The following is a 25,968-nucleotide window of genomic DNA, read 5'->3' as shown; positions in this document are numbered from 1 at the left end:
GCTGACCCTCCTCGAAAGGCTTAGCCAAAATAGCCAATCTTTCTGAGCACCCTTGCCAGTACAGCAGCTGCAGTCTTTTGATAGAAAAACTGGCCAAGAATGGGGCCTCTAAGCCGCAGAAAGGGGAGCTCCCCAGAAACACAGCTTTACTTACATGCCCAGCGCATCTCTGGGCTTTATAGAATCATAGAATCTTAGAGTTGGAAGGGACCCTGAGGGTCATCCAGTCCAACCCCCTGCGATGCAGGAATCTCAGCTAAAGCGTCCATGACTGATGGCCATCCAACCTCTGTTTAAAAACCTCCAAGGAAGGAGAGTCCACCACTTCTCGTGGGGGTCTGCTCCACTGCTGAACAGCTCTTACTGTCAGAAAGTTTTTCCGAATGTTTAGTCAGAATCTCCTTTCTTGCAACTCGAAGCCATTGGTTCGAGTCCTACCCTCCAGAGCAGGAGAAAACAAGCATGCTCCCTCCTCCATGTGACAACCCTTAAGATATTTGAAGATGGCTTTCATATCTCCTCAGTCTCCTCTTTTCCAGGCTAAACTTACTCAGCTCCTTCAAGCGCTCCTTATAAGGTTTAATTTCCATACCCTTGATCATCTTGGTTGCCCTCCTCTGCATACGTTCCAGCTTATCAACATCCTTCTTAAATTGTGGTGCCCAGAATTGGACACTGTATTCCAGGTGTGGTCTGACTAAGGCAGAATAGAGTGGTACTATTACTTCCCTTGATCTGGACACTGTACTTCTGTTGATGCAGCCTAGAATAGCATTGGCCTTTTTTGCTTCTGCATCACACTGTTGCCTTATGTTCAGCTTGTGGTCCACCAAGACCCCTAGATCCTTTTCACATGTACTACTAGTAAGCCAGGTGTCCCCCATCCTATCCCCATCCCCATCTGGTTCTTCCTGCCTAAGTGCAGAACCTTACATTTGTCCCTTTTGAAATTCATTTTGTTAGCTAGCGCCCAGTTCTCCAATCTGTTAAGGTCATTTTGAATTCTGATTCTGTCTTCTGCGGCATTAGCTACCCCTCCCAGTTTGGTGTCATTTGCAAGTTTGATGAGCATCCCCTCAATTCCTTCATCCAAGTCATTTATAAAGGTGTTAAAACAACAAAGGGCCAGGACAAGAACCCTGTGGCACCCCACTTGTCACTTTTTTCCAGGATGATGAGGAACCATTAATGAGTACTATTTGTGCTATCCTCACAACAACCTTGTAAGGTACCTACCTAGACTGAGACATTGTGATTGGCCTAAGGCAGTGATGGCCAAACGTGGCCCTCCAGCTGTTTTGGGACTACAATTCCCATGATCCCACTGGTCCTGTTAGCTAGGGATGATGGGAGTTGTAGTCCCAAAATAGCTGGAGGGCCAAGTTTGGCCATTACTGGCCTAAGGTCACCCAATGACTAAGTGGCAATTTGAATCCAGGTCCTGCCACTTGTAGTCTTCCTCCATCCCATTCAGTTTTCCTCATGTATCATGTCTTTTTAGGATTTACTGATGGTTTTCGCAAGCCACATTGGGAGCCTTTTTGCCTAGAAAGTGGATTTAGAAATGCTTAAAATAAATAAAAAAGCAGCCTGACAATCTAACCACTAATTGCTCCTGGAATTGCCTCTTTTTGTTTTCCTCAGTGTCAAATTTTAGCTATCAAAAGAAAAACCAATGGAGCTGGGTAATCAAAGTCTCCCCACTCCCTATCAGAAACTAGCATTGGAGCAATTAAGGAAGGCTATTGAGAGGAGGCAATTAATAGGCTGTTCCTCACTAATCCCCCACTAATCAGGAAGCAATAAAACAGGCTGAACTTGCAAACAGGAAGCATTTAATTAAAGGCACAGAATCCCTGAAAAGCCTCAATAGCACTTGACCCACACAGGTCAGAGAGACACCACAATGATGTTTTATTGCAAAAACAATATGCGGCACCACAAACCATGTCTGAAAAAAACAAAGGAAAGCAACACAGAAAAATCCTGGTATGCAACAACCGACTGCTCCATAAAAAGTATGTGAGCGAAGGATGACAATTGTAGAGAGACAGATTACTGCAGAAGCAACCACTGTATGAGGTCACTGTACGCATCTCCTTTTGTTGACACTAGTCGTTTGCGGGTGTGATGAGAGAGAAGGGATGCACTTGCTAGTCCTGCTTCCTCCATGACAGCTGTATGTCCAGATTCACCACTTTCCTTGCATTGGAGGTGCAAGAGATTTGGGAGGCCTCTGCATGCACTTAGAGCCCTGATCCCACACCTCCATGGGAGCCTCTATGAGAACAGCAAACTCCTGGTTCAGACCTTTGCTCTCAGAGCATGCAGAGTGGCAGGTTCAGACATAGGGATGCAATGGATGCTAAGACCTCTGCTCTTCCTCAGGCAAGTTCAGTGGAACCTCGGGTTAAGGACTTAATTCGTTCTGAAGGTCCGTTCTTAACCTGAAACTGTTCTTAACCTGAAGCACCACTTTAGCTAATGGGGCCTCCCGCTGCCACCGCGCCGTCGGAGCACGATTTCTGTTCTCATCCTGAAGCAAAGTTCTTAACCCGAGGTACTATTTCTGGGTTAGCGGAGTCTGTAACCTGAAGCGTCTGTAACCTAAAGCGTCTGTAACCTGAGGCACCACTGTTCTGTGTGAAAACTGAATGGCTTCCCTGCAGAAGCCATGCTGATTGCTCCTTAGCAAGGCTTGTTCTTCTATAATATACGACCTGTATGCTTAACATTTTAAGCCTTCAAAATAACTTTCCACCAATTTACTTCTGGACCGAAATTGGTATTGCATATCTTGTCCTCCAGTCCTCCCAGAAGGGTAAAAGGTAAAAAAAAAGACCTTTAATAGTAACATTTGTTAGTTAAAAGATGAACAAATTGGCATTTGAGGTCTTCAAAAGCTCTTTTGGGGTCATATGGGCCATATAGAAGAAGTTGTTTGCTTTTTTTAACGGAGCTTCAAAACATTTCCCAGTCCTCTGTTAACAGCTAGCAGAAGCTAGGGTTGGCCTGGCGGTGTCTTCACAACAGTGTCTTTCTCTCTTTTCCAACCATGTGTTTATAGGTGGCCTGGGATTATAGAGGCTGATCCAGACATTGGAGAGTACTTCCTGTTCTCTTCTCAGGCAGATTCACTTCCTGTTAAGTATTATGTATATTTATATTATATTGTGCTTGCATGTCAGTGGGATAAATCTGACTTTATCCCTAAGTCAATTACTACTCAGCTCCAGCTGAAAGGTTCTTACCCACATTAGTCCTTATCTGAGATGTGTTCACACGCTCTCTCTCACAGGCATGGCCACCCACCACAACTGACACGCTCTCGGTTTCCATTCCCATTTCAGTGCAAGTACCATGTGACCTTCTTGGGCAGCTCTGTGACCCGGGCTTGGATCTCTGCCTCCATGCTGAGGAACTTTGAGGAATCTTATGTGAAGGGAAATGGTGTGGTAAGTGGGGCTTTTTGCTAATGGCGGCTTGTTCCCAAAATAAGGTGTCCCAGTCTCCATGAGGTTATGGGTTCTAAGAGGGTCCAATGAACAGGAGGTGCCTTTTGAAAGGGAGCAGGATCTAGAGGAAGTTCCAAACAATAGCTGAGAAAAGTGAATACTCCCCGATGCTTGCTCTTTTGCGGGTGGGATCCAGACCAGTCGCATTCGGGCATAAGAACCTAAGAAGAGCCTTCTGGATCAAGGCAATATGGCCCATTTAATCCAGGATGCTGTTCTCAGAGTTATCAGTCAGATGTACCAATGGCAAACCCACCAGCAGGATTCTAACACAAGAGCCCTCTTCCCCTCCTGTGGTTTCCAGCAACCAGTATTCAGAAATATTGCTGCCTCCAACTGTGGGGGCAAAGTCCTCTGGCTTTTTTCCGGCCCACCTAGGACCAGTCTGGATAGTTGGCCTTGGTGAAGATTTGACGTTTTCATCCCCCAAAAAGTTTTTGATTTGAGTTTCTACTGAAATGAGGCTGCATTTTAATGTTGTATTTTAATCTTGTTTTTAAGTTGTATTTTGATCAATTGTTTTTATACCTGGTGTTAGCCGCCCTGAGCCTGGTCTTGGCTGGGAAGAGCAGGGTATAAATAAAATTTATTATTATTAAAGCATAACCATCATGGTCAGTAACCATCAACATAGCCCTCTCCTTCATGAATTTGTCTGATCCTCTTTTAGAGCCAGCCAAGTTGGTGGCCATCGCTGCCTTCTGTGGGAGCAAGTTCCATAGTTCAATTATGTGCTGTGTGAAGTATTTCACTTTGCACGATTAAAGTGGAACGGGCACTCTGGTGCAACAAACCTGCTTCCCCCTCAAAAAAAAGCAGATGTTATGCAGTAAGGAAAATGACAGGAAAATGCACTGGAAATTATGGGGTAACAGTTGCCTGATACGACATTGTATATCCTCCCTGCAAACAAATCAAAATGAGTGCTCAGTAAACAGGTTGTCTGCAAGCTGCCAAAATCTGCTAGCAAAGCTGGTGTGTGATTTCTGCAAGCTTCTTAATCTTAAAATCAGAGGAGAACTTTGTCCCCGTCCCCCATTCCCTCCATCTGCAATCCAGCCCTGCAATTTGGAAAGACAGTGGCCTGATTAGGCCCCAGCTGCACAATGAACTTGGATTAATTTCAGAGCTGTCCAGCTATCATGACTTCCCCCAAGGCACCTTGGGAATTGTAGCTCTAGGAGGGTCAGTTTAGGCACAGTAGTGGCAGATCTGTGTATTTAAACTCAGATTTGCCCCAGACTTGTAGAAAGAGGAGCAAAAGTGGCATGCAGATAAGGAATTCAGAATTCCCCCCTCGTCTGTTTCTTACTTCCCCACAGCCACCTTTCCCAAGCATAGAGGAGAGAAGCTTTGGGAGTGACAGACTGGGGAGGTAAACCACACATGGGCCAAGTGTTTAGCAGACACCCCATTGATGTTAAGAAACAGCATCCATACTGTCCCTTTCTCCCTCACTTCTTAAATCATAGCTATGTTCTGTATTTTCTTTTTGAGGCCAAGCTAAAGAACAAAGGTGACAAGAGGGATTTTGAAGCTGCTGTGAAGATGGCAAATGAAGCAGAGCAATTAAGCATTCAGGTGTGACACAGGCAGGTTCCATGACTCCCCCCCCCCAATAAACCTAGGTTGGTTTCTCTCTGGAATAATTGCATCCTTTGCTTTCACACTTTTTGCAGAGGATGTTATTGGCAGATCATTGGGGCCCAATATCTTCTGTATTCCTGTATTTTCTCAGCCATGATCTGCGTAGCAATTTTTGTATGGAATGAAATGGAAACCTTATTGATTTATTTAGAACATCCCACTTTACAGCAAAGAAGAGCTATCAAAGCAACTTACAAAACATTCTTGCAATGGAAAATCCCATTCTAGTCTTTTATCAGAAATAGAAATAACATGAGATTCTTAAGGATGCATTTCCTGCCATCATACTTGATCTTCCCTGGTGTTGCCCTCTAACCTCTGCCTACTAGGCAGCAACGCCCATTGGGAACCTTGGAGGCAAGTGAGTGACTGAGCAGCTGGAGCTCGCTCAGATTTCAACATCATCCTGTCTGCTGTGGGGTAGCAAAGGTTATTGTGGGTCTTTAGAGCCACTGATTTTTTAAAAAAAGAATTAAAAAACTTCTCCCTTCCAGCTTTGGCCCGTCATTGTTTTCTGTTGTGGGATTCTTGGTACATTGCTCCTTAATTAGTCATTTTATGTTCCCTGTGACTAATGTTTGTGTGGGGGAACAACAAGGGGAGAGGACTTCCTTTCGTTATTTCGTTTCATTTCATTTTCTATCATCACTAGCAACTTGCAGCAGCTGAATAGCAGCCTCGCAAGCCCTTGTGCTAATGCACAGCTCCCCATTCACATCTGTGGGTGTTGCACGATGGTGTATTCTGTGAATCCCATTTTGAATGAGTGGAGGAAGTGCAATACTACTGCTTGCACAATTTTTTTGTTTTGTTCTAACTTTTAGAATGATCCCCTTATGAGCCTTGTTATGTACTGAGTTGAATAGGATCCAAAAGGCAGCAGTCTGATTGGTCCTAGAACAATAGGATTCAGAATGCAGCAGTCTGATTGGCCCTAGAACAATAGGATCCAGAATGCAGCAGTCTGATTGGTCCACAGGAGCCACCCAATCCAGCTCCAGGTGGAAGTGAATCCGCAACCTGATTGGCCTACAGGTGAATCCCGGAATTAGCCAATCACGTGGGGCCCATTGTGTAAATAATGTATATAAAGCAGACATTCTGGGGGAACTTCCATTCCTCCTCACCACTATGAGCTGAATAAAGAGCATGAAATCCGCTCTCGACTCCGAGTATATTTCAAGCCTTTTCTTTCCTCACCTAAAATCTGCCATGGTATAAAACGTGCGGCCACACGAGGTGAACTGCTGCTGTTACATGAGGAAGTTGTCTAGCTCCACTGTTGGTGTTGCATCCCTTCTCCTTGGATAAGACCACTATACAGCAGGGGCTGATAGTTTTGCCCTGGGTCTGGATTACTAATCTGCATGCATGTTCTTAACCCAGTCCAACCCAGATCAAATAGCAAGGAAGAAATGCACTCAGATGCATAGAATCATAGAACTGTATAGTTGGAAGGGACCCCAAGGGTCATCTAGTCCAACCCCCTGCAATGCAGGAATCTCAACTAGATCATGCATGTCAGATGGCCACCCAACCTCTGCTTCAAAACCTCCATGGAAGGAGAGTCCACCACCTCTCAGGGGCGTCTGTTCCACTGTCTAACACTTCTTCCTAAAGTTTAGTTGGACTCTCCTTTCTTGTAACTTGAATCCATTGGTTTGGGTCCTAGCCATGAATATATTATGTGTGGGGAAGAAAATCCTAGCTTAAGCCAACTGGGGCTTCTAGTTGAGAAGGGCTAGTTTATAATGCCAAAGCTGTGGTTTGGATTCTGTGGCATAAGAAGAGAGTGCTTGTCTCTTAGTTGCCATACATTTGGAGCTGGGGCAACTGACCTCCAGGGCAAAAGGCATGGCAGCCAGGAGCCCCAGCCTTTCTCTCGTATTAGAAATTGGGCACTAATTGAAGCATGTCAGTACTATAACACCTACTCTTCTCTTTCACCGCACCAGGAGAGAATAAGGATATTTGGATTCTATAGCCGATTCAGCGGGAGAGAGTCACCTAAAAACAACAGAGACTTGAAAGGTACCTTGACATGCAGGAATGGGGTCAGAAGTCAGAATATTGTCAGACGAGCTGAAAGACAGACCCCCCACCCTGCACTCTTTGTTTCTTTTTGCACTGTAGATCATGTACATGCTACCTGTAAGCCTCCTGCCAAGAGGATCCGAGAACCAAAGGGTGGGAAGAAAAATGTATCGGCATCAAACAAGAGCCAAGAAAAGGTTGGTTCAGTCTTTGCACTGTTAGAAATGTTTGGGCATCTCCCTGCTTTTAACAATCTGGCTACTACAGACAGCCCCGTCATATATTTTCCTAACAGTCCATTGTGATGTTATTGGTCTAGTGAAGTTTTAGTAGGTCCATCACGTTCTCTCTGTTAACATTAACTAATAGTATCTCTCTCCTAGCTTCTGCCTGAGACACCAGTGATGAAATCTGATGGAGATTTCAAAAAGAAAACCAACATAAAAGGTGAGGTTTTGACCAGTCACCCTCTCCAGCAACCTCAACCTCAGGCCTCCCTTCTCTTTTAAGCTATGTGCCATAACTATGAGTGCAAGCTAGCGTGGGCTACTGGCAGGATCAACTTGGGGTTTTTCCAAACTGGTGTGTGGTTTTTTTTGTGGGGGGGGGGGGCAGGGTGTATTCTGCAACATGTCGTCGATGCAATCAAGACTACAGTTTCCACTTTATTAATTGTTCTTCTGTGCTTCCCCAATGCTACCAGGTTGTTCCCATCTGTAGGGGCAACTTTTGTGCTACAGTAAAACAAAAACCGGGCAACAGCCACCCCGGAACATTTGTGTTTACTATTTATTTATGTATGCAAATATTTAGAAACTGCACTTTTGTAAAAAAGAAAGAAAGAGAGAGAGATACAAATCACAAGGTGGTATACAACCTGAAAACACAACATTGCAGTAAAAACAATTTTAAAATGTCAGGCACATCATTAAAAGCTGGTTGGCAAAGAATCTGAGGTTTGAAAGGCCCATTTAAATACAGTGGTACCTCAATTTACGGACTTAATCCGTTCCGGAAGTCCATTCTTAAACCAAAACCGTTCTTAAACCAAGGTGCACTTTCCCTAACGAGGCCTCCTGCCGCTGGTGCCCTTCCACCATACGGATTCCGTTCTTATATGAGGTAAAGTTCTCAAACCAAGACACTGTTTCCGGTTTTGCAGAGTTTGTAAACCAAATGGTTCTTAAACCGCACTGTTCTTAAACCGAGGTACCACTGTAATACAGTTTTTAGAAGACATCTGAAAACAAACAGGGATGACTCCTGATGAACCTCTACTAGCGAGGCGTTCCACCGGGCAGGGAGTTTCACAGGGCTCGGTCCCTGGTAAGGCCACCAGAACCTGAGGGGCATGTGGGGCCTCCAAAAGTGCCCATCAGAAGACCTTTGTGATTGAGACGTAGCATAAGGAACCAGGTGGTCCTTAGGGTACTTTAGGCCCAAGCTGTTTAGGGCTTTGGGAATTAACACAAATACCTTGAACCCAGCCCTCTGGCTAATTGCTAACCAGTGCAGTCTTCTCAGCAGCAGAGTGGTATGCTGTCAGTAGTCTGCTCCTGTGAGCTGTCTGGCCCCCACATTCTGCGCTAGCTGCATCTTCTGGACCAGCCTTTCTCAGCCTTGGGTCCCTGGATGTTGTACTACAACTCCCATCATCCCTGACCACTGGTCCTGCTAGCTAGAGGTGGTGGGAGTTGTAGTCCAACAACAACTGGGGACCCAAGGTTGAGAAAGGCTGTTCTGGGCCATATAGAAGGGCAGCCCCATGTAAAACATGTTGCAGTAATCACGTCTTTGGGGTTATCAGTACATGAACTCCTGGGGTCAGGCTTTCCTAGTCCAGGAGTGGTTGCCGCTGGCATACCAACAGAAACTGGTGGAAGGCACTCCTAGCCACAGAGGTCACTTGGGCCTCTAATCACAAAGATGGATTCAGGAATACCTCCAAGCTGCGAACCAGATCCTTTGTGGGAGGGGAATGCTACCCTGTCTAGAACAGGCAGTTGACCTTTACCCTGGACACAGGAGCCACCCATCCACAAGGCCCCCGTATTTCTAAGTGTCAAGGTCAGCTTGTTGGCCCGCATCCAGTCCACCACTGCATCCAGGCACCGGTCCAGGGCTTGCACAGCGTCTCCTGACTCAGGTGTAATGGAGAAACAGAGCTCAGTGTCATCAGTATACAGATGACACCTGGCACCACGCGTCCTAATGACTACTCCCCATGGCTTCAAATAGGTGTTGTGTAGCATTGGGGGGAAAGAGGTGCCCTTTGGCACTTCACAGGGTAAGCACCAGGGCCCCCAAAGAGCATTCTCTCTACTTGGGGCATGATCCTGCAGGGTAGGAAGAGAGGCACTGTGGCACAGTGCCACCAGTTCCCATCCCGCAGAGTCAGCCCAGAAGGATACTGTGGTCAATGGTATCAAAAACTGCTGAGAGATTGAGCAGGGCTGCACTCTCCCTGTTCTTTTCTCTATAAAGGTCATCCATCAGGGCAATCAAGGCTGATTTGGTCCTGAACCCAGGTCTGAGCCCAGACTGGGATGGATCTAGTTCAGTGTTTTTCAACCACTGTTCCGCGGCACACTAGTGTGCCGCGAGATGTTGCCTGGTGTGCCGTGAGATGTTGCCTGGAGGGAGGCGGGCGAGTCGGGCAGCGAGAGGCGGGGCGGCGGCGGCGAGGAGAGGCCGCCCAGCGCGGGGCTCTCGCCGTCTGCCTGCCTGGCTGCCTGCGAGCTCGGCGGGCAGCGCCTCCATCCACAGCGCCCGCCTCGCAGCTCTCATTCCTTGCCCCAAAGCTCACCCAGCCAAGCCGCGCTCTCCTTCCTGCCTCGCTTTGCTGCCTCCTCCCCCCCCACCCCCAAAGCTTGGAGGTTCCCCGGCGCCGACCCGCAGGTTTGACCCCCTTCTCACACCTGTTCGCGCTCCTTGCACGGAATGGGGAGGAACGGGGCTCGCCGCTGCCTCCGCTCGCCCTCCCCCCCTCCGCCGGTGGTCCCGCGATTCTTGGCTTTTTGGCGGTTGGCACAGAAGGAAGGCAAGGGGGAGGGGAAAAAGTGAAACTTACACTTTCATGCATCCCTCCCAGCGTGACGCTGCGCGCTGACGTCACGGGGCTGTAATGGTGGTGTGCCTCGAGATTTTTTTCATGAAACAAGTGTGCCTTTGCCCAAAAAAGGTTGGGAAACACTGATCTAGTTGATCAGTCTCATCCAGGAACGTTTGCAGTTGTTTCGCCACAACCCTCTCTATCGCCTTCCCTAAAATGGGGATATTTGTGACCAAGATAGTTGTCAATTGGGTCCATAACCAGCTTCTTTAGTAGTGGCAGCACTGTCACCCCCTTTAAAGGGGCAGGCACCTCTCCCTCACACAGTGAAACATTCACTACATCTTGGACCCACCCGATCAAGCCCCCACAGCTTATTTTCACTCGCCCTCAAAAGCAGAGATCCATAGGGCATGTAGTCGGGCACATACCTGCCGGAACCTTGAAACGTTATGAAAAGTTATAGGATTTTAGCAGGAAGGTATGGGGCATACACCAGTTGCAAATAAAGCAGAGTGACCTCCCTGAAACTTCTGAAACCTGGAGCGGCCCCAGGTTAACCTTAAATCCATCAAAAGGAAGAAGGAAAGTAGTATATATACAACTTGTTCATACAGGGGCAAAAAAAGGCAAGTCATCAACTGAAGGTACCCCACTTTCGTCAAAGAGGAGCAGGAAAGAGATGGCAGTCCCCAAAGCTGCTGCTGTGCCGAAAGGATCTGTCCAAACGAAGGCACGTTGGGATGCTCAAAAAGGTAAGAGAGAGCTCCTTGCTCTGCATGTGAGAACATAGCTGTCAACCTTCCCTTTTTTCTGGGAAATTCCCTTATTCCAGCGCTGCTTCCTGCTGCTATCCCGGATTGTTAGATATCCCGTAGACTGTCCCCGGGACAGGTGAGGCTGCTGATCCCTTATTTTCAAATCTGAAAGTTGACAGCTATGATGTGAGAAACCTATAATGTTTGCTGCTATGTCAGCCCAGAAGCACAACTGGGAATGAAATCCCAAGTTGTGAAGCCTTTTTGTTATAGTTCAGTAGTTGTCTGACAATCTATTTAGCACCCGGCAAAGGAAGGCGGTAGAAGGGACTGTTTTGCTCTGGCGAGACGGGTTGTTCTACGCCCTTAGATACGGGAGAAGATATCATTCTCCTCATGCAGTAGAACTCTCTGGGGAGATCTTCACTGGCTTTTGTGTTCCTCTCAAGGTTCTAAGAGCTCGTTCGCTGCTCCATTGTCTAAGCGTGCCACAGCTGAGCAACTCAGCTCTTGCAGATACGGCAGCAGCCCTCCCTTAATGCCCTCCAGTTATCCAAGCAAGGAAGACAGTATGAGCAAGGCTGATGTCTCCCCAGTGGCAGAAAGTGAACTGATGTTGAACAGGGGTGTTGTGGGCCTTGAGGAGTCAAGTGAAGCCGTGGCCCAGGAGAAAGAAGAAGATGAAACCTTCAGCAGCCAGGAGATGGCTGTCTTTGCTGAGGAGAAGAATTACTCTTCTGATGAATTTTCATTGGTCTTGTTTGAAGAGTAGCCTTTCAGAAAGGGGTGTGTCCTGACCTCAAGTGTAAAGGGTGGATAATTTCTTCATCTAGATAAGCCTTCCCCACCCAGCCTGGTGCCTTCTAGGTGTTGTGGACTACAACATAGTCGTGAGTTTGAGAGCACTGATGAAAAGTAGACATACTAAGCATAGAAGGATGTGTGGAAAAGGTTCTTGCAGCTTTGATTCTTGAGTTTAATCCACCTAGGAAGTTTGTGACAGCTTGTTTTTAAACAGGGCTGTGAAAATCCCCCTTTCCCGTTCCTCGGTTAAACAGGCAACTGGAATCACAGCTATAAACAAGGCAAGGAAAGTAAATTCACCCTTTAATAAATCTGATTGACTTGTTTAGAACTTAGTGCAAAAGAGAAACCAGGTGAAATGGCAATCAAAATTTAGGAGTTGTTTTCCACCTATTTGGAAGGTTACAAAAGATCTTGTCTGTGTTTAAAGATGTACAACATTTCCCCCAGTTGTTTATAATTACAATTCAGCAAAGCTCTATTAAAATCTGGTTTTGGATCTAACCCAGTGTCCTCCTGTTTTACTGATATCATAAATGCTAGAAGCATGGTTGCACACTCGTACGGAGACTGATAAAATGTACAGTGAGAGCCAGCGTGGTGTAGTGGTTAAGAGCGGGAGTCTCGTAATCTGGGAAACCGGGTTCGCGTCTCCGCTCCTCCACCTGCAGCTGCTGGGTGACCTTGGGCTAGTCACAGTTCTCTGAAGTCTCTCAGCCCCACTCACCTCACAGAGTGTTTGTTGTGGGGGAGGAAGGGAAAGGAGAGTGTTAGCCGCTTTGAGACTCCCTAGGGTAGTGATAAAGCAGGATATCAAATCCAAACTCTTCTTCCTCTTCTACAACACACACACAGCTACCCCAGTTGGGAGGAATAATTAAAGCCACTCATTCACAAAAACATAGACTATGGAGTGATAGGCTGTTGTCTGCAACAAAGGCACCAACAAGTTTGTATCAGAAAGCTTTGCATTTAACTTCTGAGCAACAGCCTGATCTTATTAAAGTTTTATTCAAGGTACAACGGCACATGGACAGCAGACCAGGGCTGGGGAATCTGCGGCTTTCTCAGTGTTGTGGGAAAATAGTTCCCATCATTCCTCACCATTAGCCTTCAGCAGGGGCTGAAGTCGTCCCACAATATTTGGTCACAGGTTTCCCTGCCATACACAACCAATCTTGAAAGAATCTTGTTCTGTCACTTCTCACTTGGCTCACTAAACAGCTATCTAATGTGTTCATGTCAGCCCTATATACTTCTTTCAAATCCATTAGCCTGCTTGTCTCCCTGCCTCATTCAAGCTCAGTGCATGAAAGATAGGGACGCGGGTGGCGCCGTGGGTAAAACCTCAGTGCCTAGGGCTTGCCGATTGCATGGTCGGCGGTTCGAATCCCCGTGGCGGGGTGAGCTCCCGTCTTTCGGTCCCAGCTCCTGTCCACCTAGCAGTTAGAAAGCACCCCCAAGTGCAAGTAGATAAAAAGGCACCACTCCGGCGGGAAGGTAAACGGCGTTTCTGTGTGCTGTGCTGGTGCCGGCTCGCCAGAGCAGCTTCGTCACGCTGGCCACGTGACCTGGAAGTGTCTCCGGACAGCGCTGGCCCCCGGCCTCTTAAGTGAGATGGGCGCACAACCCTAGAGTCGGACATGACTGGCCCGTACGGGCAGGGGTACCTTTACCTTTTACACTGAAGTGTGCATTGCATTGTTGTTCTTCTACCTGTTTGTTCTTTTAACTTTGCTGTAAGAAATCGAAAGAGAGAAACTCTGGGCTGTAGGAAGAGGAAGAGGATAATTAGAAACTATAGTTTCCTTGAGATACGCACTGTATACACATATTCTTCAATTTCCCCTTCGTTCTCATTTATAGAGCTCAGAGCAATGTGGTAGAGTGGTTAGAGTGTGGTCTGGAACCAGCCCGGCTGTAGGCAACCCAGACACAAATTGCCATTCAGCCCTGTAGTTCACTGGGCGGCCTTGATTCAGACTGCCTCACAGGTTTCCTTTGGAGATAAAATACGGGAGAACAATGATCAATTTAAGTCCTGGGAGGGAGGCTAGGGTAAAAGGCAATAGAAATACAATGGTAGTAGCAGTAACGACAAAAATTAATTTAAAAATAAAAGCACCCGAACAGCTTGTTCAGCAATGGAATTTACCATTAAATGGAATCCTCTATTCTCTGAACTCGCTGAACATCATTCTAGCTAGTAGAGAGGAAAGGTTGGAAGGAACAATCAATGTGCTAATAGCTTCACACCTCTCCTCTATAGCTTCACAGTGGGGTGGCACTAGCCATGTGCCAAGATTCAGAACTCCACCTGCTTCTAGCTGTCACTTAACAGCTGATAGAAAGTTCCAGAATCCAAGTGTGGTTTAAGTGGTCCAGGTACATGTAGCTAGTGAGCCATATCTTGATCAGTTTTGCTGCATAAGTAACTCCTTCATTTATTCTCCTTTCACCCAGTGATTGGAATTTAAGGAAGGCCCTGCTGGATTAGACCTGAGAACTCGGGAGAGGCAGAGCTAGCCAAAGAGCAGTGCGCACGTGAGACCAGTGGCGTAGCGTGGGTTGTCAGCACCCGGGGCAAGGCAAGTAATTTGCGCCCCCTAACCCATGGATTTGCGCCCCCTAACCTGTGGATTTGCGCCCCCTAACCCATGGATTTGCCCTAACCCCAGATGTTGTGCCCGGTGCGGCCGGCCCCCCCTGCACCCCCCACGCTACGCCACTGGGTTGGCCAGTTGGTGTTAAAAAAAGATAGAACTTTTTTTATGTATGCTACAACAGCAGCAAGAATACTCATTGCAAAGTATTGGAAGACGCAAGATTTACCCACACAGGAAGAATGGCAGATGAAGTTGATTGACTGCATGGGATTGGCAGAAATGACTGGCAGAATCCGCAACCAGGGAGAAGAGTCGGCAGAAGAAGATTGGAAGAAATTTAAGGACTATTTACAGAAATACTGCAATATTAAGGAATGTTGAATGATGTTGGATTGAAATTAAGTGGTTTCTAGCTGTAATGGTATAAAAGGTTATGAAAAAATGGTTTTTTAAAGTAAAAGTTTAAGTTTCAAGAACTTGGATAGAAAATAAGGTGTTATTTAGCGGTAATGCTATGAGATAAGGATTTGCTGAACAAATAATTTGAACTAGAAAACAAGAAGGGGAGGTATGAGGAGGTCAGGGAAATATGTTATTGAAAAATAAGTTGTGAATTTTATGTGTTTTTAATATATATATTTTCTATTTTTTTGCATTTTTCTCTTTGTATAAAATTGAAAACTTTAATAAATATCTTATTAAAAAAAGGAATTTATTAAATTTATTATTTGTGGAGCCCCCGCGGGCCGAGGCAGCCGAAGCCCCCTCCCCTTGGGCGCCCGGCGGAGGAAGGAATCACGGCCCGCCGGGCGGCCAACGGCCTCTCTCCCGGTGCTGGGGGTGCACGGAGGCGGCGGCAGCGGCAGCGGCAGCGGCGGCTTCTCCTCCTCCTCCTACGGAGGCTGCCCCAAGGTGAGCCCGAGCCTTTCTCCCTGCTCCGCGTCTGGCTGCCTTGCTCTGCCGCGGGGGCGACAGGGGGTGTGTGTGTTGTGCGTTGCGTTCTGCCTCCCGGGGCGGGAGGGAGCATCCCGGAGCCGCCTCCTCCTCCTCCTGCGCGGGGCATGTGCCAGAGGAGGCTCCCCGGGAAATGGCCCTGGGCGCTGGGGGGTCTGGGCGCTGGGGGGTCTGGGCGCTGGGGGGTCTGGGCGGCATCCGCGGCGGCGGCGCTGAGCGAGGCGAGGAGGGGAAGCTGCCGGCGGGCGAGGGATGCGCGGGCTGAGCGAGGGGCGTTCCCCTTCCCTCTGGACTCGCGCCCCCCCCAGAAGTTGCGCCCGGTGCGGCCGGCACCCCTGGCACCCCCCACGCTACGCCACTGCGTGAGACAAACATTTGTTTGAGTCAGCGTCCTTCCCCAAAAAGCACTGTGACTAGGGATTCCTGATAAAATAATTGCCTCTGATTAAAAGTTAGACCTGTCAGTCACCTTGGACGATTCCTCCCTCTCAACCAAGGGTGCATTCTGTAAGCTTGGTTTTGCTTTTTGCAAAAAATAGCAGGGTTTCTTTGTTGTGACTGAGCGAGCAAAGCACCACAAGGTTTCAGAGGGAGGGAGCGTTCCCTACTTCAGCTTGCGGGGGCCTCATAGAGATCCCTCCACGTGGAAGCACCAAAACACTCCTGATTCAGCTTGGGGTTTGTTTCTACTCCTCTTTGCTTTCGAGAACACCTTCCGAGTTTCTCCATGTCTTTCCGCTCTTCCTTCCTCGAGTCTTCCTTGCAAAAAGGGGATAATCAGATCATTTGAAAATGTCTCACTGACGTTGGCTAAAAGTATGGAAAAACTAAGCCGCTCGCTTAATTTGCATAATTTATTCAGATCAGGGAATGTGACTTTCCTGCTGTTTTGCAGACTTGGGGCATTTATTCTTGGTGGAGATTATAAGATATTTATTAAAATTTTCAAAGTATTACAAAGTAAAAAAAAATAAAAAAATACAAAATACAAAATAAAAATGGTTAAAAACAACTCATTCTTTCCATTACTTATTTTTCATTAGCTTATTTCCCGGACCTCCTCACGCCTCCCTTTTTTGTATTCCAGTTCAGTTTGTTGGTTCAGCAAATCCTTACCCTCTTTGTTTATCCTAATCATTGATCTTAAAATATTGTAAGGTTAAATTTTTGCCTATTAATAATCCATTTTTCATATTCCCTTATAGTATTACAGCTGAAAACCACTTAATTTCTATCCAACATCATTCTAACATTCATTAATTTTACAATATTTCTGTAGATAGTCTTTAAATTTCTTCCAATCTTCTTCCACCGACTCTTCTCCCTGGTCTTGGATTCTGCCAGTCATTTCTGCCAGTTCCATGTAGTCCATCACCTTCATCTGCCATTCTTCCAGGGTGGGTAGATCTTGTGTCTTCCAATACTTTGCAATGAGTATTCTTGCTGCTGTTGTAGCATACATAAAAAAAGTTCTGTCCTTCTTTGGCACCAATTGGCCGACTATGCCTAGGAGAAAGGCCTCTGGTTTCTTCAAGAAGGTATATTTAAATACCTTTTTCAGTTCATTATATATCATCTCCCAGAAAGCCTTAATCCTTGGGCACGTCCACCAAAGGTGAAAGAATGTACCTTCAGTTTCTTTACATTTCCAACATTTATTATCGGGCAAATGATAGATTTTTGCAAGCTTGACTGGGGTCATAGAATCATAGAATCCTAGAGTTGGAAGAGACCCCAAGGGCCATCGAGTCCAACCCCCTGCCAAGCAGGAAACCCCATCAGAGCACTCCTGACATCTGGTTGTCAAGCCTCTGCTTAAAGACCTCCAAAGTAGGAGACTCCACCACACTCCTTGGCAGCAAATTCCACTGTCAAACAGCTCTTACTGTCAGGAAGTTCTTCCTAATGTTTAGGTGGAATCTTCTTTCTTGTAGTTTGGATCCATTGCTCCGTGTCCGCTTCTCTGGAGCAGCAGAAAACAACCTTTCTCCCTCCTCTATGTGACATCCTTTGATATATTTGAACATGGCTATCATGTACCACCTGTCTACCATTTTCATAATATTCTCTCTTATTCTTGGTGGAGATTACACGGTGCATGGAGCATAATTAAGATCCCTGCCCCCACAGCATATATTCTCTCTTTGGATTAGTTTATCAGTACCTTTCAGTTAAATTGGCTGTGGCCTGGAGTGCCACAGGGTGTGCCTGTGTCGTGGGACCGAATGACAGATGAACGGCAGGTGGGCGGGCCGCCGCTCAAGTCTTTCTTTGGCGTGGCTTCCTGTCTCTGGACTCTTGCTTCTTGCCCGCCCAGTGGCTTCTGGAGGAGAGTGGCTAAGTTTTTTTGACCCGAGGAGGAGCCACCAGCTCTTTGCTGCCTCCATCCACCCCTTTGTCTCTCTCGGCTGCCTCTTCGTGCCCTTGAAGGCTTTCGCCTGAGACGCTGGGAGAGGAAGAGGCAAACCACAGTGCTGAGGGAAGTGGCGTCTTGCCCAAGGTCACCTATGACAGAGACAGGAATAGAAAGGGGGAAGGGGAGCCACTTCCTGGCTTCCCATCCCACGCATGCCGTGGCTCAGAAATAGGAAGTTGGCATGGGATTCTCACACTGATTTAATATACATGACTGGGCACAACATGCTTTTTTGGCTAGGAGGCAAGAACTTGAAAGTGACTTCTACAAAAGAGACACCCAAAATATTTAGCTTAACAGGACCTGCCTTCTCTCTCTCTCCCCCCCCCCTTCTATTCATCTTCCTCCGTCTCCCCTCTTTCCTTTAACTATGTCAAATATCTTGGATAAATTGCTGAGGCATTTTATTCTCAAAGAACAAAAAGGATTCTTTCGATTTGTGAAAGGGAAAAAAGGCAGGCCCTGATTTGGGGAGGGGGTTGTGGGGGAAGGATATTTCTTTTTCTCTCTTTTCTCTTTAATTTTTTTTAACCCAATAGCTTGAAGTTCATGCAGCATTTTTAGGGGGTGACTCAGCGTTTGGCTCCAGCCACTTGTGTGTTCCAGACAGATGCCCTGGTCTAGATGTTGAGAAATGCTTGTTTTCGTGGCCGGCTGCCTTGAATGAGGCCAGTCCATCCCTGCAGCATTCCGCTTCTCCCCCCCCCCCCCATTTTCTTTTCCATATGGTAATGAGCATTGGTCTTGTGCATGAGGATTTATTTATTAATGTGAGGTATTCAGACAGACCTGGACTTCTGTCTTTATTTGGGTGTTTTTTTTAAAAAAAAAGTTCTTCCCCACCTTTTCCACTTCAAACAAAAGCACCCATCGTGGCAACAAACAACTGGGATTGAAACAAAATTTGAAACGTCACCGCACAATCCAAAACCGGCAGGCTGATGCCTAAATTATGGAGAGGGAGACAAAATCAAGCAAGGGCCAGACCAGGCAAAGAAAAATGTCTTAAGAGGGCAGAAAATCAGCAATGAGATGGATTCGATGGATTCTGAATACAGTGGTACCTCGGGTTACACACGCTTCAGGTTACAGACTCTGCTAACACAGAAATACTGCTTCAGGTTAAGAACTTTGCTTCAGGATGAGAACAGTAATCGTGCTCCGTCAGCAGCAGGAGGCCCCATTAGCTAAAGTGGTGCTTCAGGTTAAGAACAGTTTCAGGTTAAGAATGGACCTCCAGAACGAATTAAGTTCTTAACCCAAGGTACATCTTAAAATCTTAGATCTGTTGCATTGGAAGGAACCATCTAATAGTCCAACTTCCTGCAATGCAAGAATCACTGCTAAAGAATCGCTGGCAGACGGCCATCCAACCTCTGTTGAAAAACCTCCAGTGGAGGAGAGCCCACCAACTTATGAGGGAACCCCTTCCAGTGCTGAAGGGCTCCTACTGCCAGGAAGTTCCTCCTAATGTTTAGTCGGGATTTCCTTTCTTGTCATTTGAATCCATTGTTCTGGGTCTTCCCCTCCAGAGCAGCGGAAGGCAAGCTTTCTCCATCATCCATGTCACAGCCCTTCAGATGGCTCACTTCTCAGTCTCCTCTTCTCCAGGTTTCTCCTCCAGCTTGCCAATACCCTCCTTAGACACATCCAGCTTTATTCTGCACATTCCCCCCTGCCCCCCATGCCTTGATTGCAGCCTTCTCCAACCATGTGCCCTCCAGCTGGTTTGGACAACTCCCATCAAACACCAGTGTGTGATTGCCGGGAGTTGCCATCTAAAACATCTGGCAGGCACCATGTTGAACCAATTGGGGCCTGCGTGGGTTGGCTGGAGCAGAATGAAACACACATGCAGTTCATTATCAGACAAGGGAGAGTTAACATCATCATCATCATCATCATCATCATACTTTTTCTTCTTTGGCAGTTACAGATAGGTAGCCGTGTTGGTTTGCCATAGTCAAAAAAAAAAAAAAAAAATTTCAGTAGCACCTTAAAGACCAACTAAGTTAGTTCTTGGTATGAGCTTTCGTGTGCATGCACACTTCTTCAGATACCTAATTTTCAGATACACTGAAACAGAAGTTGCCAGAGCCTTCTATATAGTGAGAAGGTGGGGAGGGGTATTACTCAGAAGGGTGGTGGGAATGGGAGATTGGCAAATAGCTGAGATGAGCCTGTTGACGACTCTTAATGACTGCAATAGGTCTTATAGGAAAAGGCAAGGGGTGAGAAGGTGAGACATGGCTTAGTCATGTATAATGAGATAAGAATCCAATGTCTTTGTTCAAACCAGGTCTCTCCATGGTTTTAAGTTTGGTAATGAGTTGCAATTTAGCAGCTTCTCTTTCCAGTCTCTTTCCAGGTATCTGAAGAAGTGTGCATGCACACGAAAGCTCATACCAAGAACTAACTTAGTTGGTCTTTAAGGTGCTACTGAAAAAAAAAATTATTTCTTCTTTGGCAATCACTCGTAGCTGAGTAATATTGTCTTCCATAAACACGGTTTTAACAATGAGTCCGTAAGTGACTGTGGAGGCCAATTCTGGACCCACACATCCTTCCACAGTGGGGACATTGGTTTCCGGGCAGCAGTTGATCACGTTGTGGATTTGCCAAGCGTGCCTTCCTCGTAGCACGTTTCTCCCTTGCGTCCTGAGTCCGAGTGTCTTCAAAGCCCACGACACCTCTGGTAAAGGCTGTTCTCCAACTGGAGCGTTCGCAGGCCAGTGTTTCCCAGTTGTTGGTGTTTATACTACAATGCTGAGGTTAAACCAACACTCCCATCCCTTTTCTCCTTTGCTTTGGAATATAAGGGTTATGCCCAGGGCTGGGGTCCCAGTCATTGGAGGCTGGACCATTCAGGCCAAGGAAGCACTGCCCCACTAACCTCAGCCTGCCCCAGCCTGCCTGCCTGCCTTCTTATTTACACCCAGCAAGGGCGTAATTGACGCAGGTGGCGCTGTGGGTTAAACCACAGAGCCTAGGACTTGCCGATCAGAAGGTCGGCAGTTTGAATCCCCGCGACGGGGTGAGCTCCCGTTGCTCGGTCCCTGCTCCTGCCAACCTAGCAGTTCGAAAGCACATCAAAGTGCAAGTAGATAAATAGGTACCACTCTGGTGGGAAGGTAAACGGCGTTTCCGTGCACTGCTCTGGTTTGCCAGAAGCAGCTTAGTCCTGCTGGCCGCATGACCCGGAAGCTGTACGCCAGCTCCCTCGGCCAATAAAGCGCCGCAACCCCAGAGTCGGCCACGACCGGACCTAACGGTCAGGGGTCCCTTTACCTTTACTTTTTAAGGGGGTAGTTTGGGCTGTCAATGGCTTTAGCGCCACCTACTGTTGGGCTCCCTGCCTCCCACCCTACCAGCCTCAATGGGCACCAGCCACCACGGCCTGGTACCTGCCACATCTTTACAACCACAGCTGCAAAACTTGCAGGGAAAGGCCACAGCTAGGTGGCAGCTTCCCCAACAGCATCTCCAGGAAGGGCTGCCTCCTGAAAGAGTGTTAGAAATTAGCACTTTTCTTTTTCTTTTTTTGTAAAAAAAAAACCCCTCAAAATCATTTTATAATGCATACGAAACAGAGAGAACAAAGCTATAACGACAGATGAACATTGAAAGAAGAAAAACAAAACCTGTAACACGAAAAGCACTTAGAATGAGTACAGTTGCGCGTCAGTTAAAATAACAAAGCCCAAGTAAAGAACATTAGCATTATCTGATTCTTAAGTGTCGTTACAGATTTGCCAGGATTGTGTCTTGAGAATTGTCCTTCTGCTGTCTATGTAATAAAGGAATGCCGGATCATATAAGAAGCACCTGGAGGTTCTGGTCCTTGTGGACATCTCAAGTTCAGCCCCCTCATGTCACCATCACAACCCCCCCTGGGTGGTAGGTGAGTCTGAGAGGTAGCAACCGTCCAAGGCTGCTCCAGGGGAATGAAGGCGGATTTGATCTTGCCTGGGGTTAGACCTGATGAATGATGCTGGGATCAGTGGCGTAGCGTGGGTTGTCAGCACCCGGGGCAAGGCAAGTAATTTGCGCCCCCTAACCTGTGGATTTGCGCCCCCTAACCCAAACCCCCAGATGTTGCGCCCGGTGCGGCCGGCCTCCCCTGCACCCCCCACGCTACGCCACTGGCTGGGATGGCAACAGATGGCTGCGTTTGCCAACCTGGTGCCTCCAGATGTGCTGGGAATGGTGGTCCTGCACATCTGGAGGTTGACAAAGGATGCCATACCAACGAACGTTCCAGGAAATCTCTCCCCGTCTGAGCTTTGCACGCGACGCCCAAATTAGTATCTCAAAACATACTGCGGAATCACACACAAACACCCCCCTACCACCACCACCACAACTGAGCCCCTTTTGTGCAAACGTCTGTATCAATTTACGCAAGCGGCGATGATTCCATTTTCTCCTTGCTCTCTCCCCTCTCCCCACATTTTCCTATCTTTAGGGCAGGTTTAAAAAATTGCAGCCATCCTTTTCCTCTCTCATTCATTCCCCCCACCACCTTTCCTGGAAAGAAAGGGGGGGAATAAACACACACACACCCCTCCATCTCCCCAAAAATTGTCCCTTCCTGGCTGACATTGGGATGAATGGGGGTGTTGGATGGGGGGGGGGGAGATGCCCCCTCTTTGCTGCTGGAATTCGGGTGTTGCAAGAGGTGGGTTTAAAAAATATATATTTTAGGTAACCAATTCTCTCTCCCTTTCCCCCGTTCCCCTCCCAGCTGTGTGAGAAACCCCGGATCCAACGGAAATCCGTGCTTTTCCATGCCGGATACGCGGCTTGCAAAAGCTCTCTCTGGCCGCTGGAAAGGGGGAGGCGGGGGAGAGAGGAATGGGACCCGATGGTCACAGCAGTAGGGGAGGGAGAAGGATCTTTCGCGGTGGGGGGGTGGGGTGGGCTGGGGAAGGAGGAAGAGCCCCTGCATCCTTCAAAACCAAGACCTAACCTTGCCTTCTCTTCTGATTCAAGGATCCGGAGACACGTAAGTCGCTTTCTTTTGTTACAAACCCCCTTTTCCAGTGGTGGGGATAACGTAGACCAAGTTGCCGGCGGCGGAGGGGGGGGGGGAGGAAAAGGAATATATTGATGGGGGCTACCTGCTTCGTTCCTTTGGGGACTCCAGCTGGCAAAAGCGAGGAGGGTTCGGGTTTTTATTTTCCTGTCTTCACTAGGAAATATCCAAACCCACCCCCCCTTTGCCAAAGCATGCGTCAAACCCAACCACAACAGCAGCACCCCACTTCCTTTCTAGAATCTAGACACAGAACCGTTTCCTTGAGTTTATGGGGGCTGGAGGGGGGGGGTTTGCTCTTGGAAAGGTGGGGGTGTCTCACCCCACCAGATGTTTCAGATACACATTTAGATGTTTCAGATATGATGGGGGGGGAATATTCATCCTGTCTCTCCCCCCCCCCATTCAAGAGCCTTCCTTCCCTTAGAGTCTCTTTGATTATGATTAATTCTATTTTTTTATTATTTTTTGCAACAGTTTTTGACTGCAGGAAGGGAGGAAAATGGTTGGCTGGCATAGAAGAGAGACAGCCATGAGGCTCAGACCAGCCGACAACGGAAGCCTTGCAATGAATTCCTAAGGAAACTGTTGGATCCTTACACACACACACACACACACACACACCCGGAAAAAAAAACACCCCACATTTGCACAAGGGGGAGAAAAGAACCCTGAAAACCCTCAACCCCACCGATTTCCTACCCGTTGCTCTAGAGTAAGCAGCCTCAAGGGGGTGATGACGCACATGGGGGGGTGGCAGGATCTTTGGAAGGGATGCGCTTAAAAGACTCACCTCCATGGACCTGGGGGGAAAAAATGGGTTTGATGGCTATTGACCGGGCTTGGGGTGTGTGGGGTTTTCTTTTTTTAATTGGAGGGGGTGGGGAGACTCTTGTCTGGAAAGCTGAATGATCAGATTTGCTCTCGGAGAACTGGACGGTGTAGAATTTTCGTAGCAGCATTCTTCTAAAGTGTCACTGTCTTTGTATAATGTAAGGTCGGATGTGTCTGTGTGTTTATATGTATATTTGTGTGTGTAATGCTATGGAATACAGTTGTGTGAGGGAGAGAGATTTATCATATGCAAACCTCTTGGGAATGACTTGTGCAAGAAAGCTGGTATTCTTGCTTCCTCCAACCTGGTGCCCCCCCAGCTGCTTTGGGCTACACCTCCCACCCAGCATCTGGGAAGGCTGAAGAGAGTTGTAGAGCAAAGCGGCTTGGACTGGAGGTCTCCAAAGCAACGTTGCCCACCTTTGCCGCTTCACAACAACAGAATCTCCTTTTGGAGATTCACCAAAGTCCCGCTCTGAACATTTTCCGGGAGCATTGCAGGGATTTGTTTATTTAAGTTGTGGCAGGGAGTTAATCTTCTCAGGGTCAGATTTAACCTGGCTGTATTTTAAAACACGTTTTGTTTTTTTTAATACGTCCTCCCAGAGGTTGCGCATTTTAATAAACCTGTGGTATTACCTTGCTAGCACAGAATCATAGAATTGTTGAGGAAGAGAAAGGCCAAGGAAGGGCCATCTAGCGCGGCCCCTGCAATGCAGAAATCGTGGCTAAAGAATCTGATGAATGACCATCCAACATCTCTGTAAAATATCTTCTAAGGAAGGTTGAGTATTGCACATTTGAACGGATGCATAAAGCGCTGCTAGATCAGGCAGTTTCTTTTTGTTTTAGTCCAGCATTGTGTGTGTGTGTGTGTGTGAGAGAGAGAGAGAGAGAGAGAGAGACTCAGAATTGCAGAGTTCCCAAGGATCATGTAGTCCAACCCCCTGCAATGCAGAAATCTCAGCTAAAGCATCCATGGCAGATTTGCCATCCAACGCAGTCTCCATGCTGCTAAAACAAAACCCAGAGACTTGCTTCTAGCCAAGGCTTTGCTGGAAGTCATGAACCTTGTTGGCTCTGGAAACCTGTGAATCTGTTTGCTGGTGTCGTCAGGCAAGAGTGGGCGGGTGCGTGGGCCAGATCAGTTCCCCAAACTGGGGAAAGGGTTACCATCTGAGTCAAATGGTGAATCCGCAAGGTGCCATCTTTTCAGTGCAGTAGGCAGAGACCTTACAGGCTGAAACCCTCTTTCGCGGGGCTGCATCTATATAATCTTGGGTGGCCAATAGCAAGGGGAGGGGTGTGTCAGTGGGTGGGGCATGTGAAGCCCAGCCTCCCACTGGGGAGGAGCCAGCCAATCCTAACCCTCCTCTCTCTGTGTGTGTCTTCCCCATCTCCAGGCGGACAAGATGCTTTAGCCTCCTGACTCTAGCACCGTGTCGCGCTCCTCCTCCCCCTTCGCAGCCATGCCGCCGCGCCCCTCGTCCGGGGAGCTGTGGGGGCTCCACCTCATGCCCCCGCGGATCATGGTGGACTGCTGCCTCCCCAACGGCATGATCGTCACACTGGAGTGCCTGCGCGAAGCCACGCTCCTGGGCATCAAGCACGACCTTTTCAAGGAGGCCAGGAAATACCCCCTTTTCCACTTGCTGCAGGTGAGCCGACCCTGGGCAGCTAAGACAACGGAGGCTGGGAGAGGGAAAGCTTCAACCCACTCTGCAGGAGAGGGATTTAGTGAGCCAGGAGCAAGGACCTCTGGCTTAAAATGAGTTGCCAGTGTGATGCAGCAGCAAAAAAGGCTGATTCAATTCTAGGTGGCATCAACAGAAGTCCAGTGTCCAAGTGAAGTAATTGTTGTTGTTGTTTAGTCGCTTAGTCGTGTCCGCCTCTTCGTGACCCCCTGGACCAGAACACGCCAGGCACTCCTGTCTTCCACTGCCTCCCGCAGTTTGGTCAAACTCATGCTGGTAGCTTCGAGAACACTGTCCCACCATCTCGTCCTCCGTCGTCCCCTTCTCCTTGTGCCCTCCATCTTTCCCAACATCAGGGTCTTTTCCAGGGAGTCTTCTCTTCTCATGAGGTGGCCAAAGTCTTGGAGCCTCAGCTTCACGATCTGTCCTTCCAGTGAGCACTCAGGGCTGATTTCCTTGAGAATGGAGAGGTTGGATCTTCTTGCAGTCCATGGGACTCTCAAGAGTCTCCTCCAGCACCAGAATTCAAAAGCATCCATTCTTTGGCCATCAGCCTTCTTTATGGTTCAGCTCTCACTTCCATACATCACTAAGTGAAGTAATAGTTTCACTCTATTCT

At 47.7% G+C, this 25,968-nt stretch overlaps 2 protein-coding genes and 2 long non-coding RNA genes across 15 annotated transcripts in view; 2 read left to right on the top strand and 2 right to left on the bottom strand.

The window, feature by feature from the left end:
- ZCWPW1 (zinc finger CW-type and PWWP domain containing 1) overlaps positions 1 to 12,314 on the top strand; it is a 33,647-nt gene extending 21,333 nt beyond the window's left edge. For all 8 annotated transcript variants that reach the window (XM_083472647.1, XM_083472640.1, XM_083472641.1 and 5 more), the window contains exons 10-17: positions 3,068 to 3,143; positions 3,351 to 3,455; positions 5,013 to 5,096; positions 7,118 to 7,193; positions 7,296 to 7,393; positions 7,580 to 7,643; positions 10,866 to 11,003; positions 11,456 to 12,314. In XM_083472647.1, coding sequence (XP_083328773.1) covers positions 3,068 to 3,143; positions 3,351 to 3,455; positions 5,013 to 5,096; positions 7,118 to 7,193; positions 7,296 to 7,393; positions 7,580 to 7,643; positions 10,866 to 11,003; positions 11,456 to 11,778 — 964 coding nt within the window. In that variant the 3' untranslated portion in view covers positions 11,779 to 12,314. The remainder of the gene's footprint in view (positions 1 to 3,067; positions 3,144 to 3,350; positions 3,456 to 5,012; positions 5,097 to 7,117; positions 7,194 to 7,295; positions 7,394 to 7,579; positions 7,644 to 10,865; positions 11,004 to 11,455) is intronic.
- LOC310692271 lies at positions 175 to 3,060 on the bottom strand. The gene is made up of 2 exons (XR_014518701.1): positions 1,380 to 3,060; positions 175 to 1,260 (listed from the first exon to the last, which is right to left on the bottom strand). It is a non-coding gene; the product is annotated as an uncharacterized lncRNA (long non-coding RNA).
- A 1,265-nt stretch (positions 12,315 to 13,579) lies between the features above and the next one.
- Positions 13,580 to 14,355, bottom strand: LOC310692257. The gene is made up of 2 exons (XR_014518687.1): positions 13,936 to 14,355; positions 13,580 to 13,809 (listed from the first exon to the last, which is right to left on the bottom strand). It is a non-coding gene; the product is annotated as an uncharacterized lncRNA (long non-coding RNA).
- Positions 14,356 to 21,015: 6,660 nt separating this feature from the next.
- The window catches only part of LOC310692066 (phosphatidylinositol 4,5-bisphosphate 3-kinase catalytic subunit alpha isoform-like), a 36,520-nt gene continuing 31,567 nt past the window's right edge, over positions 21,016 to 25,968 (top strand). For 2 of the 5 annotated variants that reach the window (XM_083472530.1, XM_083472527.1), the window contains exons 1-3: positions 22,624 to 22,791; positions 23,299 to 23,536; positions 25,059 to 25,313. In XM_083472530.1, the coding sequence (XP_083328656.1) occupies positions 25,125 to 25,313 (189 nt within the window). In that variant the 5' untranslated portion in view covers positions 22,624 to 22,791; positions 23,299 to 23,536; positions 25,059 to 25,124. Of the gene's footprint in view, positions 21,688 to 22,623; positions 22,792 to 23,298; positions 23,537 to 24,422; positions 24,440 to 25,058; positions 25,314 to 25,968 lie in introns of those variants that run through there. The other 3 variants (XM_083472528.1, XM_083472531.1, XM_083472529.1) reach the window with 3 other exon arrangements.

This window comes from Podarcis liolepis (genome assembly GCF_965112155.1).
Source record: "Podarcis liolepis genome assembly, chromosome: 13".
Taxonomy (NCBI): domain Eukaryota; kingdom Metazoa; phylum Chordata; class Lepidosauria; order Squamata; family Lacertidae; genus Podarcis; species Podarcis liolepis.
Note: the sequence above shows the minus strand (reverse complement) of the source record. Positions and strands in the feature narration are given on the sequence as shown.